We start from the raw sequence: 22,321 nt of genomic DNA, 5'->3' as shown, positions 1-22,321 counted from the left end.
CCGTGCCAGCACATGGGCAGAAATTTTTCCCTCTGAGGGTGGTTTCCCTGGCCCAGGTTGCCCAGAGAAGCTGTGGCTGCCCCATCCCTGGAGGGGTTCAAGGGCAGGTTGGCCGGGGCTTGGAGCAACCTGGGCTGGTGGGAGGTGTCCCTGCCCAGGGCAGGGGGTGGCACTGGGTGATCTTTAAGGTCCCTTCCCACCCAAACCATTCTGTGATTCTATGATTCTATGCCGTTCTGTGGGCAGATGTGCCATGCCATGGGTAGCTGTGCCATGCCATGGGTAGCCATGCCATACTATGGGTAGTCATGCCATACTATGGGTGGCCATACACCGTGCCACTATGGGCTTGCTAGGGAGTGGTGGGATGCAGCGAGTTGGCCGAGACTTGTGTTTCTCCTCCTCCGGAGCAGAGGAGCAGCCACATGCTCCGTAGATGTCCCCGAGCCCCTTCCCCTGCCCGGTGCCCTCCCCGGTGCCCGCCTCCACCGGCTCTCTGCTCCCGGCAAAGCCTCCTCCCGGGAAAGGGCCTGGAGCGAGCGCCGCAGGCCGGGGTGTTTCGACTGCGAGTGACAATTGTGCTTTTGTTTTGCCTGGCAGGGAGGGGGGCAGGCGGGAATTCTGCTGCCCAGAAAGCTGCCAGCAAGTCTTTACGCCACAATTAAGCACCTGCTACAAGAGAGCAAATAAGCCAAATCATGCGGGCTGGCAAAAAAGCTTTACGTGTTCCTTCCCCGTGACCCACTCCAAGAAGAAGAAAGCTCCAAGCTGCAGCTCGGCTGCTGGCAGCTCCTGGTTGCAGGGGAATAAATAGCTTTGCCGTGAAGCCGAGAGCTTCGCCGCCGGCTCGCGGTCCCGGCGTGGGCACGGAGGCAGCGCCGGGAGCTGCTTATGCCCGGCTCGAAAGCCAAAGGGCTCCCCCCTCCCCAAATAAGCGACTCCATCTCCTTCTGCTATGGAGAGAGAGATCCCCGTCCTGCGAGTTAGGTGAGGCGGGGGGCCGGGGAGTGGGGAAAGGTGCTGGGGGATTATTGGGGGGGGCCGTGCCGGGCGGCTGCCAATGCAGAGGTGCGAGGTGAGGCGAGCGCGGCGGTTTTGACGTCGGGTGACGCGGCGTTGCATCAGTGCCGGCCGCGCCGCGGGCTGCCAACCCGCCGGCCTGATCCGGGCGGAAAGGGAACCGGGAAGAAGGAAGGCGTGGGGGGGGGGCGGGGGGGGGGGGGGAAGGCCAAGCTTAAGCATGGCTCGGCAGAGGCGATGCGGGGGGGGGAACACGCACACCACAGGCAGCGGAAAGCCTTGGGAGAGGATGGCGAAGCATCACATGATGCGGATATACGGGGTCAGAGCAGCGGGGCCAGCGTTGCCAGACGCCTTCCCGGCAGCCACGCTGCAAAGATGACTCTTGAGTTTTTTTTATGCCCTGAGGGGGGGTTGGAGGGCAGCCCTGGGGGGGGGGCTGTGGGGTGAGGAGGGGGCTGCGAGGAGCGCTGAGGGCTGGGCGTTCAAAGGCAGTACGGCAGCGTGTGGCCTGTGCTTGGGGAGCACGGATGGATGGCTCAGTTCTGCGCCCCCCCGGCCCCGCCACCGGGAAACAGCCCCACGAGGGGCTGGGGGTGCTCGGGCCGGGGGGGGGGGGGTCTGGGGCTTGTGAGCAGTCGCATGAGGGGTCTCCCCCTTGTGCACAGCCCCATCCTCAGCCTGGCAGCACCACCAGCACCGTGCGCGGCCCAGCTGGGACCCCGGGGGGGCGGGGGGGGGGGGGTGGCAGCCCTGCGCAGCCCCCGTGCAAGAAGGGGAGGGGGAAAGGTGCTCAGAGGAGGGGGCAGGCAGGGGGTGCCCCCCCCTTCCCGGTGGCGAGGGGGTCGGGTGGGGACGGGGGATGAGATGCAGGGGGAGGACGAGGGTCGGATGCACGGATGATGGAGGGCAGGGTGGGGGTCCCATGCAGGGGAGGGTTAGGGGCAGGATGGAGACCTGTCCTGGGCAGGGCTGGGGGGCAGGATAAGGGTCCCCCATGCAGGGCAGGATTGGGGGGGGGCAGGATGGAGACCCCTGCGAGGGAGGGTTAGGGGTAGGATAGAGACCCATCCCGGGCAGGACTGGGGGGCAGGATGGGGGTCGCCCATGCAGGGCAGGATTGAAAGTGGGGGGCAAGTTTAGAGTGGGGGGGCAAGATTGGAGGGAGGGACAGGATGGGTGTCCCCCATGCGGGGCAGGATTGGGGGGGGCCAGGATGGAGACCCCTGCGAGGGAGGGTTAGGGGCAGGATCGGGCCCCCCCGCGCTGAGCCGCCCCATCGCCGCTGCCGGCCCGCAGCCCCCCCCGCTCCGTGCACCCCCCCCCCCCCGCTCTGTCTCAGCCAATGGGCGGCCTTGGGGGGGGGGGTGAGAAGGGGGGGGGGCGGGGCTTTGGTCGGGGCCGCTTGTTTTTTGTGAATGAAAAGGCGGGGCGGGCCCGACTGCAGCGCGCCGCTCCGCGCAGGGCTCCGCGCAGGGCTCCGCGCAGGGCTGGAGGCGCCAGCGGGCCGCGGATGCGGAGTGTTGCGGGGGGGCGGCGGCGGTCGTTGAGGTGCCGGCATGGGCCCCCGCGCCCCAGGCCCTGAGCCGCGCAGCGCGGCGCCCAGGCGCGCAGAGAACAGCCGCGCAACTTGCGCCGTGGCCATGTCCGGAGGGGCGAGCCCGGCCCCGGCCCCTGGGAGCCGCCGCTTCGTCTGTGTTGGTGTAAGTACCGCGGATCCCACCACCCCTACCCTCCCCGCCCCCCCCCCCCCCCCGCCCCGGTCCCCGCTACCTCTCCGCACCCCGCTCCGCCTCCGCGCATCCCGCCCGCCCCGGCTCCGGGGACAAGGCGAGGGCCCGGTCCCTTCGCGATGCGCCCGCCGCCGCTTTGCGATGTCCCTCACCCCCGGCCTGGGGGCTCCCAGCACCCCCCCGGCCCCCCTTGCGATGCTCCCCACCCGGCCCCGGGGCAAACCGCACCCCAAAATACCCTTGCGAGGCCCCGCACCCCCGGCCTGGGGGCTCCCCAGCCCCCTTGCGATGTCCCGCACCCCCGATCCGGGTGCTCCCAGCACCCTCGGCCCTCTTGAAACGTCCTGCACCCCCGATCCGGGTGCTACGAGCACCCCAGACCCCATTGCAATGCCCTGCACCCGGTCCTGGTGCTCCCTGGCCCCCTTGCAACGTCCCGCACCTCCAAACTGGGTGCTCCGAGCATCCCTGGCACCTTTGCAAAGCCCTGCACCCGGCCCCGGTGCTCCCGAGCTCCCTCACACCCGGCCTGGGTGCGCTGAGCACCCCCAGACCCCCTTGCAATGCCCTATACCCCCAGCCTAGCTGCTCCCCAGCCTCCTTGCGATGTCCTGCACCCCTGATCCGGGTGCTCCGAGCACCCTCGAGCCCCCTTGCAATGCCCTGCACCTGGTCCTGGTGCTCCCTGCCCTCCTTGCAATGCCCTGCACCCCCAATCTGGGTGTTCTGAGCTTCCTTGTCCCCCTTGCAATGCCCTGCACCCCCAGCCTGGGTGCTCTGAGCATCTCCAAGCCCCCTCGCAATGCCCTGCACCCAGTCCCGGTGCTCTCTGCCTCCCTTGCAATGTCCTGCACCCCCAGTCTGGGTGCTGCAAGCACCCCCAGCCCCATCGCAATGCCCAGCTCCTGGTCCTTCGGCTCCCTGCCCTCCCTCTGTACCCCCAATCCAGGTGCTCTGAGCACCCCCGGCCCCTCTTGCAATGCCCCATGCCCCTAGTCTGGGTGATCCGAGCACCCCCAGCCCCTTTGCAAAGCCCTGCACCCCCAGTCGGGGTGCTCTGAGCACCCCTGACCTCCCTTTCAATGCCCCACACCCCCAATCTGGGTGCTCCGAGCACCCCCAGCCCCTTTGCAAAGCCCCGGTGCCCCCGTCCCGCCCTGTCCCCGGTGCGGTGGACGGTTCCGACCGTGCTGCAGCCCCGCTGGGGGCCCCGTTCCCGCACCACCCCCCCACTGCGGCCTGCACAGCCCTGGCTTCATCCCCGAGGCTGCCCGGGCCCGATTTCACCCCCACCCCAAAGCAGCCGGGAGGATCACGGGGGTTGCCACGTTATTTTTGTGCATTGCTGCTGGTTTGGGGCAATTTCCCCCCAGTTTGGGGGCTCTCCGTCCCTCTCGAGGTGCGGGATGGAGGATTTTTAGCCTGGGAGTTGCTAGGCGACGGCTCCCGGGGGTGATGGTGCAGTTGTCGTGGCAACCACAGGCTGGGCAGCCTGGAAGGAGCAATTTTGGGGTTTTCCGTGTGTGTGTGGGTGATTTGGGTGCCCGTGGTTTGGGTGGGGGGCTGCAGCGGGCAGGGAGAGCGGGGCTGGGGGGGCGCTGCTGCCCAGAGGAGCCCTGCATCCCAAGGAAAGGCGTTTGCTGGGGGGGGAGCTCCGATGTTTCGGCATCTCAGGTTATTTCTTGCTCTCCGGTGGGTTTCGGAGCCGTCCCCAGGAGAGAGGTGGGGGGTGGAAGGCAGGGAGGGGGGGGCTGCAGAGGTGGCAGCTTGGACCTGCCAAAATTGTCCCTGCGAAAAGGCTCAGCCCCCTCCCGGAGTGATGTCTGGTGGGTGGGGGGCTGTGAGCCACCCCCGTGGGGCCACCAGAGTTCCCCAACGTGCTTCTGCTTTATTTGGAGCCTTCGTTTTGTGCCCGCTGCTCTTCCCCTCTTCCCTTCCTCGCCACAGGCGCTGATTCCGTTACCATTTATCCCTTAATTCCCTCGGTGCTCTGGATTTTCCGAGCAGGCTCCCAAGCCCCCCGGCGGTCGGCTGGGTGCGAGCCGAGGTCCCCACGCGGGGCAAGCATCCAGGTTGCCAGCCACGGTTGTCATCTCCGTGTGCCTTCTCCCCCCCTCTCCCCGCATCGCCTGAATGAGCTCGGTGGAATTGGGAGCGCGGCTGGCCCTAAAAATAACCCCAGCGAAGCGCTAACAACCCCCCCGGACACCCCCCGATCCCTGGGAGGAGCGGGGGGACCAGGGATGCTGGTGGAGGGGGATGCGTGAGATGGAAATGCACTTCCAAGGGCTAACGGGGAAGGAGACAGCGTGCCCTGGCTGCTTTTCGCCCCGGGAGGGTGCGATTCCCGGTTTGCAATGCCCTTAGCAGACAGCATTCCCCGCATCCCAAAGGATGGAGGGGACGCGGCAACTCGGCGAAGTTTTGCCATGGGACCCGCCGACGCCGGGGCGCTGGCACCTCGAGCCACCTGGATTTGCGCCACCCGCCTTTTGCCGACGCTTGCCCACGAGGCTGGTGGCCCGATCCCGCCTCTGGCTAGCCACCTCCTGCAGGCTGGTGTAGCCAGGTGTGCTCAGGGAGCTTGGCGCGCGGGAGGGAGGTGCTAACATTGGGAAGTCCTTGCCAGGCTGCTAGTTTTAGGGAGCTGCGTCCGTGGTCCCCGCGTGCAGGGCTCGGTTGCCATCGTTACCGGGTATTTTAGCTCACTGGAGCCTTTGCGCTGGTGGTTTATTATAGCAGCTCGGGAGGCCGGTGCTGGGAGGGGGTGAGAAGGGTGAAGAGATCCGCGGCTTCGGGGAAGTTCAGAGCAAATTGGGATGTGGGGTGTCGGGTGGGTTTTTTTTTGTCCTTCTCCCCTTTCCCTCCATCTTCCCCCTGGAAATCTCATGCATCCCTGGTTTAACGCGGCGATGAGTTAATTCTGGCTGATTTAGCCAGGTGGCACACCTGGGCACCCCCGTTTGCAAGGATACGGGCGCTTTGCGTCGGCTTCGTAGCACCCGTAGCACCAACCTCCCTCTTGGGAGGGTTCGGTGGTTCTAGGAGGCCCAGCTGGACCATCGCTGGTCCTGGGAGGCCGAGCAATACTGGGAGCCTTCCCAAACCCGACGGGTGCTGAGCCCCCTGGAAAAGTAATGAGTTTTTTCTCCTTTGCTGCTCTGGGGAGCAAACATCCCCTCTGGGAACGGGGTGGGAAAAAGGGGGTGTGGAGGAACCAGATCCTGGTGCTCCCCCCAGCCAGGCAGGCGGCGAGGCTGGCAGTGCCGGGGCGTGCGCTCGGTCAGGCGGATCTGGAAGCTTCGTTTGCAAACGCTGGAGAGGGAGAAAGGGGAAAGGAGGAGGGGTGAAAAGGGAAAAAAAAAAAAAAAAAGAAGAAAAAAAAAAAAAAAACCCAGCCTCATCTCACATGAACAAGCATGAGCCAGGGCCGGAGAGACGGGGAGGGAGGAGGGTCGAGTCTAACGCAGGGCATGTGTCTGACGCGCGGCAGAGCGACGCACGCTGCCATGAGAACATTAAATTTTAAAGGGGACCGGCGGGGAGCGCAAGGCGGGGAGGGCTGGGCAGCTGCCTTCGCTCCCTGCCTTCGCCGGGGCTGCCGGCCACTGCAGAGCTTCCCCCGCGCTGCGAAGGGCCGGCGGCTCCGAGCGTGAGCATCAGCAGCATCCTGTTGCTTTGCCCTCCTTGGCATCCCCTTCCCCATCGTCCCCTTCTCCCCCTTCCCCATCGTCCCCTTCTCCCCCTTCCCCATCGTCCCCTTCTCCCCCTTCCCCATCGTCCCCTTCTCCCCCTTCCCCATCCCCTTCTCCTTCCCCATCCCATCCCAACACATCTCCCCCCCCTCCCCGCCCCCCAGCTCATCCCAGACATATTTGCTGACCCCCTCCTTCCCTCCGCCCCCCGCAGGTCCCAATTAATGGATTCTGACATGGATTATGAGAGGCCAAACGTAGAAACTATCAAGTGCGTCGTGGTCGGGGACAACGCAGTGGGCAAGACCCGGCTCATCTGTGCCCGTGCCTGCAATGCCACGCTGACCCAGTACCAGCTCCTCGCCACTCACGTGCCCACGGTGTGGGCCATCGACCAGTACCGCGTCTGCCAGGAGGTGAGAGGAGGGATGCCGGGGGTGAGGGGGGACTCGGCCCATGGATGCCCCACGGGAAGCCCAAGGAGATGGAGTTGCATCCTCCCTGTGGGGGAACTGTGAATTCCTCCTGGCCTGTGGTGGGGACAGCCCCGCTCTCGCAGGGCTGAAGGACTCAGGATGGTGTTTCTGTTCCCGCAGGTGCTGGAGCGCTCCCGGGATGTGGTAGACGATGTTAGCGTGTCCTTGCGGCTCTGGGACACCTTTGGTGACCACCACAAAGACAGGCGCTTTGCCTATGGCAGGTAGGGGAGAGGCAGAGCCTCGTGCGGGGAGGGAGGGCAATGCCGAAGCACGGCGGGGTTGGCTCCATCGCCAAGCTGGACCTTGACCCTCCTCTCCTCGCAGGTCTGACGTTGTGGTTCTGTGCTTCTCCATCGCTAACCCCAACTCCCTGCACCATGTGAAGACCATGTGGTACCCAGAGATCAAGCACTTCTGTCCCCGCGCGCCCGTCATCCTGGTGGGCTGCCAGCTCGACCTGCGCTACGCCGACCTGGAGGCCGTCAATCGGGCACGGCGACCCTTGGCCAGGTGGGACTCTTGTGCCCCGTTGTCCATGCCTGCCCAATGCTTTCTCCTTACCACGCGTCTGAAGAGGTCTCTTTGTTATCTCCCCTCTTTTTCAGGCCAATCAAACCTAACGAGATCCTTCCCCCGGAGAAGGGGAGGGAGGTAGCCAAGGAGTTGGGGATCCCCTATTACGAGACAAGTGTGGTGGCCCAGTTTGGCATCAAGGACGTCTTTGACAATGCCATCCGTGCCGCCCTCATCTCCCGCCGCCACCTGCAGTTCTGGAAGTCCCACCTCCGCAATGTGCAGCGACCCCTGCTCCAAGCCCCCTTCCTGCCCCCCAAACCCCCTCCGCCCATCATCATGGTCCCAGACCCCCCTTCCAACAATGAGGAGCGCCCAGCCCACCTCTTGGAGGACCCCCTGTGCGCGGACGTCATCCTGGTGCTGCAAGAGAAGATCAAAATCTACGCACACAAGATCTACCTCTCCACCTCCTCCTCCAAATTTTACGACCTGTTCCTCATGGACCTGAGCGAGGAGGACCAGCAGAGCACCACGGGGCATGGCTTCGGGGTGGCCGTCACCGCGGCCGCCGAGCGGATGCTGCACCAAGAGGAGAGGCACCACGGGCGGGATTTCCTCCTCCGAGCCGCTAGCTTTGATATCTGCGAGAGCACCGAGGAGGCCGGATCCGGCCAGCGAAAACCGTGCCTTAGAGCCTCCACCAGTGATGGCATCCTGCGGGGCAACCGCTACGAGAACGGGGAGCGTGGGCTGCGGCGGGGAAGGGACCTCTCCTCTTGGAGCCGGGCTTTCACCAGCATCCAGGAGGAGATGGCAGAAGACCCGCTGACCTACAAGTCCAAGCTCATGGTGGTGGTGAAGATGGATGCTTCCATCCAGCCGGGTCCTTTCCGGGCTGTGCTGAAGTACCTGTACACAGGGGAGCTGGATGAGAACGAGCGGGACCTCATGCACATTGCTCACATCGCTGAGCTGCTGGAGGTGTTCGACCTCCGCATGATGGTGGCCAACATCCTCAACAACGAGGCGTTCATGAACCAGGAGATCACCAAAGCCTTCCACGTCCGGAGGACCAACCGGGTGAAGGAATGCCTGGCCAAGGGGACTTTCTCGGGTACGACCCCGGGCTGAGGGGGAGGACCATCCGTGGCACCCCACCTCATCCTCGGATGGATGGGGGGCTCGGAGCTCCTGGCTTTGCCCCATGCATGAGCAGGGCGGCCGTGCCGCGGGTCAGCAGGCGCTCACTCGCCTTCCCTGGGGTTTTTGCTCACGCTTTGCATTTCTGGGATTTTTATAGCTTTTGTTTTTTTTTCCCAGAAAGTGGGAGTGTAATGGCCCTTCCCCAGGGTTTCCTGCTCCCCGGCCCGTCTGACAGCTCGGTTTGTTTACGGGAGAGCAGCAAAAGCGACTTCCTTCCCTCCCGGGCCCAGATTTTCACAGGGTCATCTGATTTATGAGGAGTACCGTGCCCTTGGTAGGACTTCCCCAGCTCTCCACCAAGCACCACGTGCCCCCGGCTTGTGCCGTGGTGCTGCGGGGTGACATCCCGGGGGGGAACGTGTGAACATCCCAACCTCCCTCCGGCCGAATTTGTTTCAGGAGGATGGACCTTGATGTGGTCGAGCTGTCACGGTCAGGGGACAGATGCGTGCTGGCCCCTGGCGCACCTCGGGGAGAAGCCCTGGTGCGGGGGGGGAGGCGGGGGCAGGAGATCCCTATTGTCCTTCCCAGCTCCCCCAAGGACTCGAGCTCGGGCAAGACATTTGCCTCCTGGGTTTTCCCCTTTGTGTCGTGGTGTGCCTTGGGAAAACCCCTCAGAAGAGCCGGAGCGTCCCACCATGACCCTTCCCTGAGCTCCTCCGAGCCGGTGGAGGACGCTGGGAAAAAAAGAAATAGAGATCTTTAGGACAAAGTATAGGATATATGTTTTGTGGAAGGGGATGGCTGAGCCCCAGGTGATGGGGACAGTCCCAGTAGCATCCCTCTGCTTGTCCCCAGATGTCACCTTCGTGCTGGATGACGGTGCTATCAGTGCCCACAAGCCCCTGCTCATCTCCAGCTGCGACTGGATGGCCGCCATGTTCGGTGGCCCCTTCGTGGAGAGCTCCACCAACGAGGTGAGGAAAGAGCCCGGGATTTGTCCCGGGAGGGTGGGACAGCTGGGGACGGCCGTGGGGTGACAGCCGGTGCGTGTCCCGCAGGTGGCACTTCCTTACACCAGCAAGAGCTGCATGCGGGCGGTGCTGGAGTACCTCTACACCGGGCAGTTCAGCTCCAGCCCCGACCTCGACGACATGAAGCTCATCATCCTCGCCAACCGCCTCTGCCTGCCACATCTGGTGGCCCTCACCGGTGAGTCGGGGTGGCTGCAGCAGGACGGGGTCCTCCCCCTGTCCCCAAGCTTGGTGGCAGCTCAATGCGTTCGCTGCCACCCCATCCCAGCCGCCCTGTAACCCCGCGTGTCCCCCACAGAGCAGTACACTGTCACCGGTCTGATGGAGGCAGCACAGATGATGGTGGACATCGATGGGGACGTGCTCGTGTTCCTGGAGCTGGCTCAGGTAGGACATGGTGGGACAGGACCCACGAGGTGCTGGGTGGTGCCACACAGAGGGGTCCGGCAGCTCCGGGGGATGATGGAGCCCTGGCAGAGAGGACAACCGGGTCTGGTCTTGGATGTCCGTGGAGGAATAGGGTGAATTCCTCCTGCTCCCGTGGTGGCTCTGACATGGGCTCCATCTCTTCCAGTTCCACTGCGCCTACCAGCTCGCCGACTGGTGCCTCCATCACATCTGCACCAACTACAACAACGTCTGCCGCAAGTTCCCCCGGGACATGAAGGCCATGTCGGGAGGTGAGTGGGGGCCAGGGTGGGGTGATGGGGGCTCCTGGTGGTCCCGGTGCTGTCCCCACACCCCCCGCTTCTCCCCGCAGAGAACCAGGAGTACTTCGAGAAGCACCGCTGGCCGCCGGTGTGGTACCTGAAGGAGGAGGATCACTACCAGCGGGCGAAGAAGGAGCGGGAGAAGGAAGACTACCTCCACCTCAAACGGCAGCCCAAGAGGCGGTGGCTCTTCTGGAACGCCTCCTCCTCTCCTTCCTCCTCTCCTTCATCGTCGGCAGCCACAGCCTCCTCTTCCTCCCCCTCCTCCTCCTCCTCGGCTGTGGTTTGAAAGCCCGTCCTTGCCCTGGCTCCAGCATCCCTGGGAGGAGACGGGGAGGAGGAGGAAGAGGGGGATGACCTGCCCCAGCGCCAAGCGTGGAGCGGACGCCACCGGCCGCAGCCCCAGAGGACACGGTGGTAGCGGGGGGGCCCGTCCCCGCGGAGGGGCTCGGGGCCGGGCACCAGCCCCCCGGCGCTCCTGGAGCCCTGCTCTCCCCGCGCCGCGGGGACCCAGACCCCAGAGCAGAGACCGAGCAGCAGGAGAAACTCATGTTTACAGGAGCACGAGGGCTGCGTTGTGGTTTTATTTGGGTTTTTGGTTTTTTTTTCTTTTGGATTATTTTTTTTTTTTTTTTTGGAACATCAGCAGCATGAGGAAGAAGAAGAAACCCATCCCGCTTCCACTTCAATTTGTAAGCAGAAGCTGCAGGATATAGTTTGGTTGCCTGACGGCATCTCAGCACCCCTGGGCAACCGGAGCCGCGGCGGGGGTCCTGCCACCCCCTTCGACTTGCAGCAGGGTCAGGCAGGGTGCAGGGGACCCCCCCCATCCCCAAATGCCTCCGCAGGCACTGCAGCATCCCTTCTTCTGCTCACAAGTGGGGGTCTCTCCTAATTCAGGGAGCGGGAGGGGACAGGAGCCCTCTCCTCCCTGCCTCTGTGACTTTTCATCTTTTTTTTTTAAAAAAAGAAAACTTAAAGCAAAAAAAAAATAACAACCCCAAAACCACTCTCCCCCCCAACCTGCCACACCAGAAACCAACCCCAGGCCCCCAGCTTGGGATTTTAGCCTGGGAGGCTCCATTGTAATAAATGGTATTTTAAAAGCCCGGCGTGGTCCCTGTGTGTTTGGGAGGAAGCGGCTGGACACGGGGCATCCTTGTGCCCGTCTCGGGGTGACACCAGCACCCCCCTGCCCCCCACCAGCGCTGCCGCGATGGGCAGGGACAGTGGAGAAGCGTTGCAGGATCCAGCCATCAAAAAAAAAAAACAAAAAACCAACAAAAAAACCACAAAGCCCTTGTAAAACGAGAGGTGGCTTTATCCATGGAGAGGTGGATTTATCCATCGGACTAACTCTGCATGTCCCACCTGTGTCCTTGTAGGTGCACAACAACAGCGGGTACCGGCAGGAGAAGGCAGCGTGGCTTTGCGGGACCGCCAGGGCAGGGCAGGGGAGCTGGAGGGACCCCAAACCTCCGCTCACCTTCCCCAGGCGGGAGAAGGGAAAGCTCCTTTGAGCCTATCCCTGGCAAAGCTGCTGCGGCTGGAGTGAACGTGTAGGGATGGAGGAGGGCCAGGATGGCGCGTAGGGGTGGAGGATGGTGCATAGGGATGCTCCCAGCAGGGATGCTCCCGGTGGTGTCCCCTCCCGCTCCACGTTGCTCCTCTTCCCGGCCGGCCTCGGTAGAGCACTTTGGAGTCACTCGTTTCTCATGCTCATCCTCAGCCACGGATGCAGGAGCAAAGTTGCGGCTCCAGCCAGCTTACACTCGGTGTTTTCACACTTTGCAGCGCCAGCGAGCAGGTAGGACGATGAGTTTCTTTCCCTTTCGAATCCGGGTGCTCGCCGCTGCTTCCGAGTCCCGTTTGCCTTCCTCAGGCCGGGACCCGAGCCCCCGTGTCCCGGCACTAAATCCTGCACGTGCCTGGCTCTGCAGGAGCTCCCTGCCCAGGTCTGCATGCGTGGGAGGCACGCCGGGATGGGACCTCGGGCATGAAGCCTCCTGGCAGGTCACTGAGAGCTTCTGCTTTCAGCACTTGCCCCAGACCTGCGTCATCGATGAACCAAACTGCAGCGTCATCGATGAACCCAACAGAAGCATTATCGATAAACCCAACCGCACCGCGAAAGCTGGCGGGCAGCTCAAGGGGGGGCTTTCTGGGGCGAGCAGAGCCCTCTTTTTTTCTTTTTTTTCCCCTCACTAAGCACTGCATGGATTCGCAACGCAGCTATCGCAACACGCAGAGCCCTGGCTCGCGGCAGCCAGAGCGGGGAGCACCGCGGACCCCCCACTCCCCCCCGCAGCGCAGCTTCGTCACGGGGAGGGGGGCAGCAGCATCGCTTGGCCCCGGGGTCCCAGCCCCTGCCCACGTGAGGGACTGAGATTTCAGCCTCCTAAATTTTGCAGGCGCCTAAAGAGCGCGGGACCCACGGCGTAGGTGTAAAGGCAGAGCCCAGGTTTGCTGCCAAGTTTTTCCCCGGCAGAAGCATCGCTGGTGGGGGCCGTTGCCGGCGGGATGCCGGCGTGGCGGAGCACCAACGCCACGGGCTGGGTCCTCAGTGCCGCGCGGAGCAGCTGCTGAGCGTCTGGTCCAGCTCCTTTGGTGCCCACTGCAACCTCGAACGGACCGTCATCAGCGCAGAGCAAGGAGGGGAAAACAAATCAGATGAGAAACCAGGAGGGTTTTTTTAAAAGTTTTTTTCTTCCTTCATGGACGCGTAAACACTGGAAATACCAAACTGGCTGGGCCAGAGCTCTGTACAAAATGACACAATCATGCATAGTTAAAAAAAAAACCAAGAACTACTATTTTTATATTAGGTTTTAAGTTAAAATATGTAACCTTTACAGTTAATAAATACAGAAATGCAAACTTTCTGCTTGCGTTTTACAGACCCGATTTTTTGGAGGTGTTGGTGAGGAGGGGGGAGAAGGGGCGGCAGCGGGAGGGACGGGCGCTTGGGCAGCACATGGTGGCCCTGGCCATGGAGAGGGGCTGGCGCTGCCCCTCGCGCTCTCCCGCCGTGCTGGGGAAGGTCCCGGTGGGCTGGGCTGTACCGGGGCGGCACCACACGGAGCCAGCTCAAGTAACGCAGTAGTTTTTCCAGCCAAGTTGTCCCTGAGCCATGCGGAAGAGCCAGGGCGAGGGGTAAAATGTTTGAGGAGCAACCCAGACAGCTGGAGGGTGGATGGTGGGGACCCAAAGTCATGCTCGGACCTCAGTGCATTCACCTTTCCATGCTGGCTGGAGACAGTCAGGGACAGCAAAGCCACCCCACGGCCAAGGGAACGGGAACAAACTGGCTTGACAAAGGTCATGGAGAAGGAGGTTTCTGACAAACTGAGTTTGCTGCCCACGTTCTCCATCCCGCTCCGAGGAGGAGCTCGCTCACTCCCCGCATTGACCCTTTTCTTACACAACCCCAGTGATCACAGAGCAAGTAAATCGCTCTCTGGAACTCCCCGAAAAGAGGTTGTGGTGAGGTGGGGTTGGCCTCTTCTCCCAGATAACAGGCGCTAGGACCAGAGGAGACAGCCTCAAGTTGTGCCAGGGGAGGTTTGGGATAGTTATTAGGAAAAACTTCTTCACCAAAAGGGTTGTCAAGCATGGGAACAGGCTGCCCAGGGCAGCGGTGGAGCCACCATCCCTGGAGGGATGTAAAAGACATGTAGATGTGGCACTGAGCGACATGGTTTAGTGGTGGACTTGGCAGTGCCATGTTAACGGTTGGACTTGATGGTCTTCAAGGTCTTTTCCAACCTAAACAATTCGAGGATTCTAAATCATTCTTCTCACCCTCCCCTCAAAGTCCAGTTTTAAACTGGTTACTAACAGCAAGCAGAACCGCTATCGGCTAAAATGCAGTTCAGTCAACAGCTTTGAGAAACTAACCCAAGACCCCAGTCAATGCTTGCCCACCGAGCATACAGTATAAAGCTTGCTGGCCAGCTCAGAGATGTTCTACAAGCAGAAGCCGTTGCATGATGCCAGGAACCGCTCCCCCCCGCAATAAAAAAGGATGATCCAGTTAAAAACCACAGGGATGCCTACATCCTGCAAAAGCCCTTCTCCGCAGTGATCCTGAAGGTGTCTGGAGAGCACCAGTGCTTCCAAGATAGTCCCAGAGGCAGCTTGCAATAGTTTTGAGGCTCGTTGCATCGGCCCAGTGAAATCAAGGCACCAGGTTGGATTTCATAAGGAAGCACCGACACTGGGCAGAGAGGACCGTGAGGTTTGCGCTTTGTCAACTCCTCTGGGCTCAGCTGAGCTGTATGATGGCTTCAAAAAGAGAAGAGCCACAGGAGAGCGACAAAAAGGTAAAACTCAAGTGTTTGTAGAGGTATTAATGGTTTTAGCTTGAAGTGGGGAGATGCAGGGCCTGCCCTGCTCCTCAGCTCACTTCGTATTGGAAATATCCTTGCTGGACCAGCTTGGAGGAGATGTCCTTTGCAATTCCTCCGAGATTGATCCGGCGCAGGGTCTCCAGCAGCGTGTTGACGGAGGCATTCATCCCTTGTCTGTTATGCCATGTGTTGAGCATCTGGAAGAAGGGCTCCAGCGAATACTTGTCATTCAACTCCGCGAGGACAATATCATTCTCCAGCAGATCAAGGGCTCGGCCGTATCTCTTCCAGTCCTTGTAGGGCACATCTCGGGCAAAGAAGTCAAAAGAGCGTCGCAAAACTAAAAAGGGGGAAGGGAAAATCTTAGACAACAGGGTAGAGCACGGACAGCTGGGTCAGAAAGGATTTTGCCCAAAAAGCTCATCCCACAGGGCATCCTGCACTTCCCCTGGGCCCCAACACTTACGGATAACGGGGTCTTCTCCCTGCACGGGAACCAGAATCCTCTCATTTTGGAAGTTGTCCTCCACCTCTGTCCTCCCCCTCTGGTACCTGGTCATCCGCTGCACCACGTATTCCTGCGGCAGGAGAAGCACAAACCAGCTGAGTCGTGTGGCCCCGGGGGGGCAGGGCTCACACTGGCCCCCCAGGGATGCCATCTACAGCAGTGACAGCCATCAAGGGCACGGCTCACTTGCTCATCTTGAGCTTGAAGGGGCTCCGGTATGGCACAGCCCTCCCTTTTACCCGGGGTCCCCACTGGCGACCCTGGATGTGCCGGCACCTCTGCCAGGGAAGCGATAACGGCACTGGAGAGGGGGCTGCAAGAACCCCACGCACAACAGGGCACTACCAGAGCCCCTCCTCGGCTTATCCCAGCTCTGCTGCACCCCTGCAGGGATGGGATTCATCCCCCTGCTCCTCCAGCCCTCCCAGGAGCTGCAGCCCAAGTGGGGAGCAGAGGGGGGGACCTCACCCCAGCCACCAACCCCCCCGCCATCCCAGCAACTCACCACCACGTTGCAGGACTTCCTGCTCAGGTCTCTCCCGCCCCCTGGAAGATGAAAATGGTGCTGTGATGCCTCTTCCCCCAAGGCAGGTCCCTCTTCCCACCCAGCCCACACCCACGCAGAGCCCTCGGCCGGGGCGGGGGTCCCCTGGAGCTCACCTGGGCAACAGCAGCTGCGGTATTTCCAGAAGCAGAACAGCACAACAGGCAGGACCACAACTGCCACCACGATGATCACGATGTAGTTGTCTGAAGTGGATAAAACAGGGTGTGTGGGGAGCTGCTCCCGCTCCCCTCGGCAGCGGCTCACACCTCCGCCCCGCAGCCCGTCCCCCCTCCTCCAGCAGCCCCCCACTTACAAGACAAGCCGGAGACGGTGCCGGTGGGGGGACCACACTGGCGGTCGCTGTGCGGCGTGCAGGGAGCCAGCTCCACTTCGCCCTGGGGACACCTAGGAAAGGGGGAGACGGGTCGGGTTCAGCGGCTGGGGCTCCCAGCACAGACCCCGGCGGCACACCCCGCAGCACCCAGCTCACCGGGGCCGGCATTTCTGGCACATCTCACAGGGGTGGTCCGGGGAGCAGAAGGTGCCCCTCTTGCAGGCGCACTGCGTGTTGCTGGTGGCTCGGCAGGGACTCAGCTCCACCTGATCTGCAGGCGAGAGGAGAGACGGCTCGACCCCAGCCCCTCCGCGCCACGCTCCTCCACCCGCTTCCTTCGTTAACGTGGCTAACGACCCGAGCTGACCCGCAAGCCTGGGGAAGACCAAGTCACTCTCTGCTGCAGAGTTTCAGCCTTACCCTTTCCTGCCCCAAACCTCACCATGCCCAAGAGAAAAGCAACGCTCGCATCAAAGCTCCACCGGCAGCCTACGACGCTGCCGTGAACCCTGGTCCTTGCTGGATGGAGTCTCGTGTCCAAGCTTTGCGCGAGGGATGCTGCATCGAACAGAGACGTAGGTTTGGCACAAGCCACCACACCAATTCCTACACCCAGCCTGCTCCCCGCAGCCTGCGCCACTCCTTGGGGACGCTGCAGGTGACCATGCTCTTAAATAGAGAGGTCTCCAGTCAGCTGAACCCAGCCTATCAGCCAGCATCGCCCTCTTCCACACCAGCTCGTACCTTCCCTACACCTCTGGCAGCCGAGGCACTTGGAAAAGTCATTTGGGTATTCGATGTATTCATCTTTTTCACACGGCAAACACACGCTGGAGCCGTTTGGCTCTTTGCAGTGCTGTGCGACGTAGGTGCCTGCAAGAAGGGGTGGGGGAGAAAGCAAGGGTGTATCTGTGAACGTACAGCAGAGAACAGGGATGTCTTTGCAGAGTTAATTCTGCTGTCGAAGCAGTCAAGAGACAAACTAGGTAGGATCAAAAGGAACACGTTCCATAATAAGTCCTTAGATCTCATGACAGCGGAGCAGGGGAGAGCTGGAGCAAGGGCAGAAACGCAGCGGGGCTGCACGTGGTGTGCTCCACGTTTGAGACCATCTTACCCGCAGAGCACTTCTTGCAATAGTGGTTGCCATCCTGGACTTGGTAAAAGTCTTCTCCTCCCCTGCTTGCATCCAAGGGATCCACCTTGTCCCTCCTATCCAATGCTGCTGCATCAGTTTCCAAAGCAGCCTCCTGTTAAAAAACAGAGAAAAACCTGGGTTAAAACCCACCCCAAGTCCACAGGGCAAGGGAAGAAAGAGAAAGGCAAGAGCTGCTCTGCCCGGTGCACTCAAGCAAAGCAGGAGAGGAGATCTGGGATGGCTTGGAGCCGCTGGACCTGGTGGCCAAACCTCCCCTTGATGCAGGTGAAGGGCCTTTTCCTCCTCCCAGGGTGGTTATTTCCTGGGCAAAGCATAAGGAGGAGGTTTGCAGAGGGATTCCCAGGTGCCAGGTTATCAGCAAGGCAAAGGCTCGCTAACGCTTCCTTAGGATAACATCAGCCCCCCTTTCCTTCCCCAATTTCTGAGCTTGTGAACCAACAGCACCGAAGAAAATGGAAGGGTAGGGAAGAGGAACAGGGAGGGCGTTTGTGGGGAGGAAATCGTCCCCGTGTCAAGGCTGGTACGTGGCTCCTGTGCCCACAAGAAACACCCGGGCTGCTCCGGGCTCCCAGGGGACAGCACAGCCTCCCGCGTTTCCACATTATCCCCGTTATCTTACTGCAGATCGGGAAGCCAACGGCCCCGTTTCCGCCAGTTCACCGTGCACCTTTCTGCTGGCTCAGCTCTTTCTGTACCTGCTGGGTCACCCCAGCTGCGGGGGGACGATGCTCGACGGGAACGGCCACTCGCCCCATCAGGGTTTTGGGGGGCATTTGGGTACCCCCATGTACCCGAGGGGAACAGTGCCCTCGGCATCTCAACCAGCACAGCAGCTCCGTGGACATAAAGGGATATAGACCTGTCCCTACTCCAGCCCTGCCTGAGATGGAAGGACGATGCCCGGCCATGCCGGGCAGTGACAGTCTGGCAGAGGCACGTTCCCCTTCCACTCCCATACGCCGAGCTTGAAACCTGCCTCTTAAAGCAAATATTTCTACTGTGAGTCAGAAGCTGCCTTGAAAAGCTGAAACAATAGAGGCGCGAGCTGTTCCGCTGTCCCCTGAGACAGCCGATTCCCCCCAAGATGCCTTGAGAAACTGAAACAATAGAGGCGCGAGCTGTCCCACTGTCCCCTGAGACAGCCGATTCCCCCCTTGTCCTCCCCGGACACTTCCCGCGCTTGTACAAGGAAGGGTGTGAGTGCGAAAACCTGTGCCGAAGGGCGTGACTGCCAAAATGGGGCTGCAGAGCATGACGCAGACCCACAAACAACACCGGCCAGGCCACGGAGAGGGCAATTTCCCCACCTCCACAGCCCCTAGCACGCAGCTTCGCCTGGACAGACACACTGACACGGAGAGGCACAGACCCCCCCCAAGCCCCGTCCAGCCCGGGAATGGGACCATCTCCAGACCCTGGCTTGGAGGAACCAAATCCATGTCCCTCCACCGGCATCTGGCTCCGCATCTCCCACTCCTGCTTTCTCCAGCTGGGCGCGATTGTAAGTTTATAAAGTGCTTTTTTATCCAGCTTAAGAGAAAAGTTTTGCTTTTACCCCCCAGCCACAAGCACCTTTACCCGCTCTGGTCTTGAAAAATCTTCAAGGACTGAGACCGGGCAACCTGTCCCACCGCCTCACTGTCCCCGGGGGGACGGGGTGGGGGATAAAAAAAAAGTCCTTTCTTCCCCATTCAAACTCTGCCAGGTCACGAAGGTGATCACAGCAACAGGGTAGCATTATCCGCTGTTTGGAAAGGCCCCTTAGGCACAGGATTTCATTGCTTTTCATGAAACAGCGACTCGGCAGAGCTCGCCCAAGTGCGCGATAAGGTTATCGGTCCCCACCACCTTCCCCAGCAAGCGCAGTTCAGGCCCACCCCCCCACCGCAGAGCCCTTGGCAGGCGAGGGCTGCCAACCCGGACTAACCCATCACTCTTGCAAAACACGAGGAGAAACCAGGCTGGGAGGCGTGGGCGAGACGCAATGCTATTATTCAGGAGCAGTTTTCACCCACGGTAAACATCCCAAGAAAGCAACGTTGCCTCGAGGCAGAGGAATCCCCAGGCACAGGAATCCCCAATACCCTCCTCAGCTAAAAGCCTTTGGATGATCAGGTCTGGGAAGGAAAAAAAAAAAAAAAAAGCTCTGGGAAGCATCTTTCCCTCCTTCCATCTCCCCAGTTTGTTTTTCTCCTGAAGTTATCCCAAGTTGGACCCTGCAACAGAAGGTGGATCCCTCACCGAACTCCTGACCAGCAACGAACATCCCTGCAGGATTTTTGGTTGTAGCAAGAAAAGCTCTTAGCAAACGGTGTTACGGACCAGGGATAAAAGATGCCAGGCACACACCTGACGTACCGCTGGCTCCGAGGGCACAGGTCTGACAAACGCGGGGGTTTCCACCCCCCCTCCCCCCCCAAGATGGAATTTGAGCTCCGGCAAATCCAGCAGGAGCCATGGCCCAGGTCCAGGCATGATGCAACAGGCATTGGCGAGCAGAGGAAGGAACTGCACCCGCGGTGTGGTACGATTATCACGTGAGGCAACATCAGTCCTGATCGGGCCCCCTCCCCTTTTCTTTCATTAAAAAGGAAAAAAAAAAAAAAAAGTTAAAGCAAGAGGCTGTTAAGAGCGTGATGCATATAGTTAGGCTTGACTTCATCAGGAAAGTCTAAATAAACTCTCATAAGCAATATAGGGAAGGAGCTGGATGAGGAGCCGACTCTGAAAACCTGTTACGGGCAGCGCTGGTCTCAGCAACAGCGATTCCAGCGCGGGAGCAGCCACCACGTGTCCCAGGGCCACGGCTCCCTCGTGGCGGCAGGGACTGCAGGGCAGGATCCCCTGGGAGAAACCCAGAGCAGGATCCTCCGGGAGAAACCCAGGGCAGGATCCTCCGGGGAGAAACCCAGAGCAGGATCCTCCGGGGAGAAACCCAGAGCAGGATCCTCCGGGGAGAAACCCAGAGCAGGATCCTCCGGGGAGAAACCCAGGGCAGGATCCTCCGGGGAGAAACCCAGGGCAGGATCCCACTGCCTTCAGGTGAGACAAGACTTTAGGTATTTCCGAGCTCTCTAGCAACGCCCAATCCATGAGGAAATGTGATAGGCGCAGGTGGCTTTTTTTTTTGTGTCAGCAAACCTCAAGGTTTGGGCATCCTTTGGGCAAGCCGGAGAGGCGGCATTCCTGCAACAGGCAGCCCAGAGCTGCCCGCATCCCAGCCCCATGCTTTCCAACATCCCGCGCAGTCTTGGCGTTGCCACGAGATCCCGACCCCGACTGGCAAACAAGACTTGGAAGCCAAGGGAGCGGAAATCCCCTTGGACACAGGCAGTGCCATAGGGCAAACCTCCAGCCACACGTCACCTCCTAGCCCCATGGCCCTCATGAGCCACCGGGCGGCAAGCGCTTGCGCACTTGCCCGCTGCCCCACACCCAGGAGGGCTGAGAAGATCACCCATCTCACTCCACTTCCACGCCGCCATTCCCGCCCTGCCCCATAGCCTCAGCCCCACATATTCCACCCCCCCTGCACCCTGCAAACCTGCCCAAGTGAGTCCCCACAGCCCCACCCCCCTCCCATGGGTTCTGCCCATGTGAAACCCCCCGGCCCCCACCTGCCCAGGTGAGCCTGCCCCATAACCTCAGCTCTCCCCATAGCCCCTGCACCATCTGAGACATCCTACAGCCTCAACCACCCCCCCACATCCCCTGGAGCAGGTGAGCCCCCATAGCCCCTGCTCTTCCCATAGCCCCCAGATCAGGTGAGTCCCCCCGTAACCCCTGGAGCCCCCCACAATGGCCCCTGGAGCAGGTGAGCCTCACCACAGCCCCAGCTTCGCCCCCGTAGCGTCCGACCCATATCTGCCCCCCCAGCTCCCCTCCAATAGCTTCTGACCCACATGAGTCCCCCCAGTTTCCCCCTCATAGCCTCTGACGCATATCAGCCCCCCCAGCTTACCCGCCATAGCCTCTGATCCATATGAGCCCCCCCAGATTCCCCTCCCTCATAGCCTCTGACTCACATGAGCCCCTACCCCCCGATTCCCCCCCCCCGCAACCGCTGGTAAAAGGGACTCCCCACACTCCCCTGCTCTACCCTACGTAAGCCCCCAGCCCCCCGGCTCCCCTACACCCGGGGGCTCCCCCCATTCACAGAGCCCCCCCACCCTACCTGAACCCGCACCCCCAGCCCAGGGCAGCCCCGAAACACCCCCGCTGCCCCCTCCCCACCTTACCCCCCCCACCCCCCCACCCCGCAGGACCTTTTCCCGGCCCGGCGGCCCATGCCCCTCGACGGCGCGGCAAGCCCGGGCATGCCGCAGCAACACCGGGCAGCACCGACGGCCGCCCCGGACCCCCGCCCAAGCACCCCCCCGTGTCCCCACGGCCAGCTCCCGTCCCCCCGTACCATGACCACCAGCAGCAGCAGCAGCGGCCGGAGGCAGAGCCGTCGGGGCGCGCAGCCCAGCGCCCGGCGCATCTTGCGCGGGGTGGGGAGCGGAGCGGAGCGGAGTGGAGGGGCAGCGGGCACGGCTCGGGGGCGAGCACGGCAGCAGGCCCGGCTCGGGACAGGCCCCGGCACGGCTTTGTCACGACGGGACGTCCGACACCCAACTCGGCGACTGGTGCAATGTATGGGAGGCGGAGCGGACGCGCTTATATCGGGGGGGGGCGGAGGAGGAAGAGGAGGAGGAGGAGGGGACGGAGGAGGGAGGACCAGACCGACGACAGGACGACTAGGACCAGGATTAGGACGACTAAGACTAGGGCGACCAGGACCAGGACCAGGACCAGGACTAGGGCGACCAGGACTAGGACTAGGGCGACCAGGACTAGGATTAGGGCGACCAGCACTATGATGACGACAAGGAGGGCTGGCCCAGGGCAGGCTTCTCCGCCAAACCTCCTCGTGGTCCTGTCACCACCGAGAAACCACACCAGGGTTTCAGTGTGGGGTTTGGGAACAGCTGAACTCGCCTCTCACAAACACTTTTCTTTTTTAGCGTGTTTTATTTTCCCTTTTTTGACTGATTTCCTCTGTGCCAAAACCGGTTTCGAAGCTCCCAAATGAGACGGGAGCCGGCAGGAATG

At 61.5% G+C, this 22,321-nt stretch overlaps 2 protein-coding genes across 4 annotated transcripts; one reads left to right on the top strand and one right to left on the bottom strand.

Moving 5' to 3' along the window:
• Positions 1-738: 738 nt before the first annotated feature.
• Positions 739-13,213, top strand: RHOBTB2 (Rho related BTB domain containing 2). Of its 2 annotated transcripts, none has more exons than XM_074563431.1 (10): positions 739-987; positions 6,663-6,864; positions 7,045-7,148; positions 7,252-7,437; positions 7,533-8,557; positions 9,445-9,563; positions 9,648-9,798; positions 9,919-10,007; positions 10,195-10,300; positions 10,381-13,213. In XM_074563431.1, the coding sequence occupies exons 1-10, from the start codon at positions 956-958 to the stop codon at positions 10,617-10,619; spliced, it is 2,253 nt and encodes a 750-aa protein (XP_074419532.1). In that variant the 5' UTR covers positions 739-955; the 3' UTR covers positions 10,620-13,213. The 2 variants fall into 2 exon arrangements, with proteins under 2 accessions (XP_074419532.1, XP_074419533.1); XM_074563432.1 differs by lacking the exon at positions 739-987 and adding an exon at positions 2,443-2,723.
• On the bottom strand, positions 13,201-22,086 carry TNFRSF10B (TNF receptor superfamily member 10b). 2 transcript variants are annotated; one of them, XM_074563433.1, is made up of 9 exons: positions 21,639-22,086; positions 17,186-17,318; positions 16,813-16,941; positions 16,225-16,339; positions 16,048-16,139; positions 15,848-15,937; positions 15,693-15,733; positions 15,146-15,257; positions 13,201-15,019 (listed from the first exon to the last, which is right to left on the bottom strand). In XM_074563433.1, exons 1-9 carry the CDS (start codon positions 21,708-21,710, stop codon positions 14,727-14,729), a joined length of 1,077 nt encoding a protein of 358 aa, XP_074419534.1. In that variant the 5' UTR covers positions 21,711-22,086; the 3' UTR covers positions 13,201-14,726. The 2 variants fall into 2 exon arrangements, with proteins under 2 accessions (XP_074419534.1, XP_074419535.1); XM_074563434.1 differs by lacking the exon at positions 21,639-22,086 and adding an exon at positions 19,577-19,793.
• Positions 22,087-22,321: the final 235 nt, after the last annotated feature.

Source organism: Larus michahellis, chromosome 20, assembly GCF_964199755.1.
Source record: "Larus michahellis chromosome 20, bLarMic1.1, whole genome shotgun sequence".
In the NCBI taxonomy this organism is placed as follows: Eukaryota; Metazoa; Chordata; class Aves; order Charadriiformes; family Laridae; genus Larus; species Larus michahellis.
Note: the sequence above shows the minus strand (reverse complement) of the source record. Positions and strands in the feature narration are given on the sequence as shown.

Coding starts and splice junctions, on each gene's coding strand:
- RHOBTB2 (XM_074563431.1), top strand. CDS start 956: ATGGAGAGAGAGATCCCCGTCCTGCGAGTTAG. Junction 6,865..7,044: donor AGTACCGCGTCTGCCAGGAG/GTGAGAGGAGGG, acceptor CTGTTCCCGCAG/GTGCTGGAGCGCTCCCGGGA. Junction 9,799..9,918: donor ACATCTGGTGGCCCTCACCG/GTGAGTCGGGGT, acceptor TGTCCCCCACAG/AGCAGTACACTGTCACCGGT.
- TNFRSF10B (XM_074563434.1), bottom strand. CDS start 19,702: ATGCCTGGACCTGGGCCATGGCTCCTGCTGGATTTGCCGGAGCTCAAA. Junction 16,140..16,224: donor TGCCAGAAATGCCGGCCCCG/GTGAGCTGGGTG, acceptor CCCCTTTCCTAG/GTGTCCCCAGGGCGAAGTGG. Junction 15,020..15,145: donor GGGAGAAGACCCCGTTATCC/GTAAGTGTTGGG, acceptor CCCCCTTTTTAG/TTTTGCGACGCTCTTTTGAC.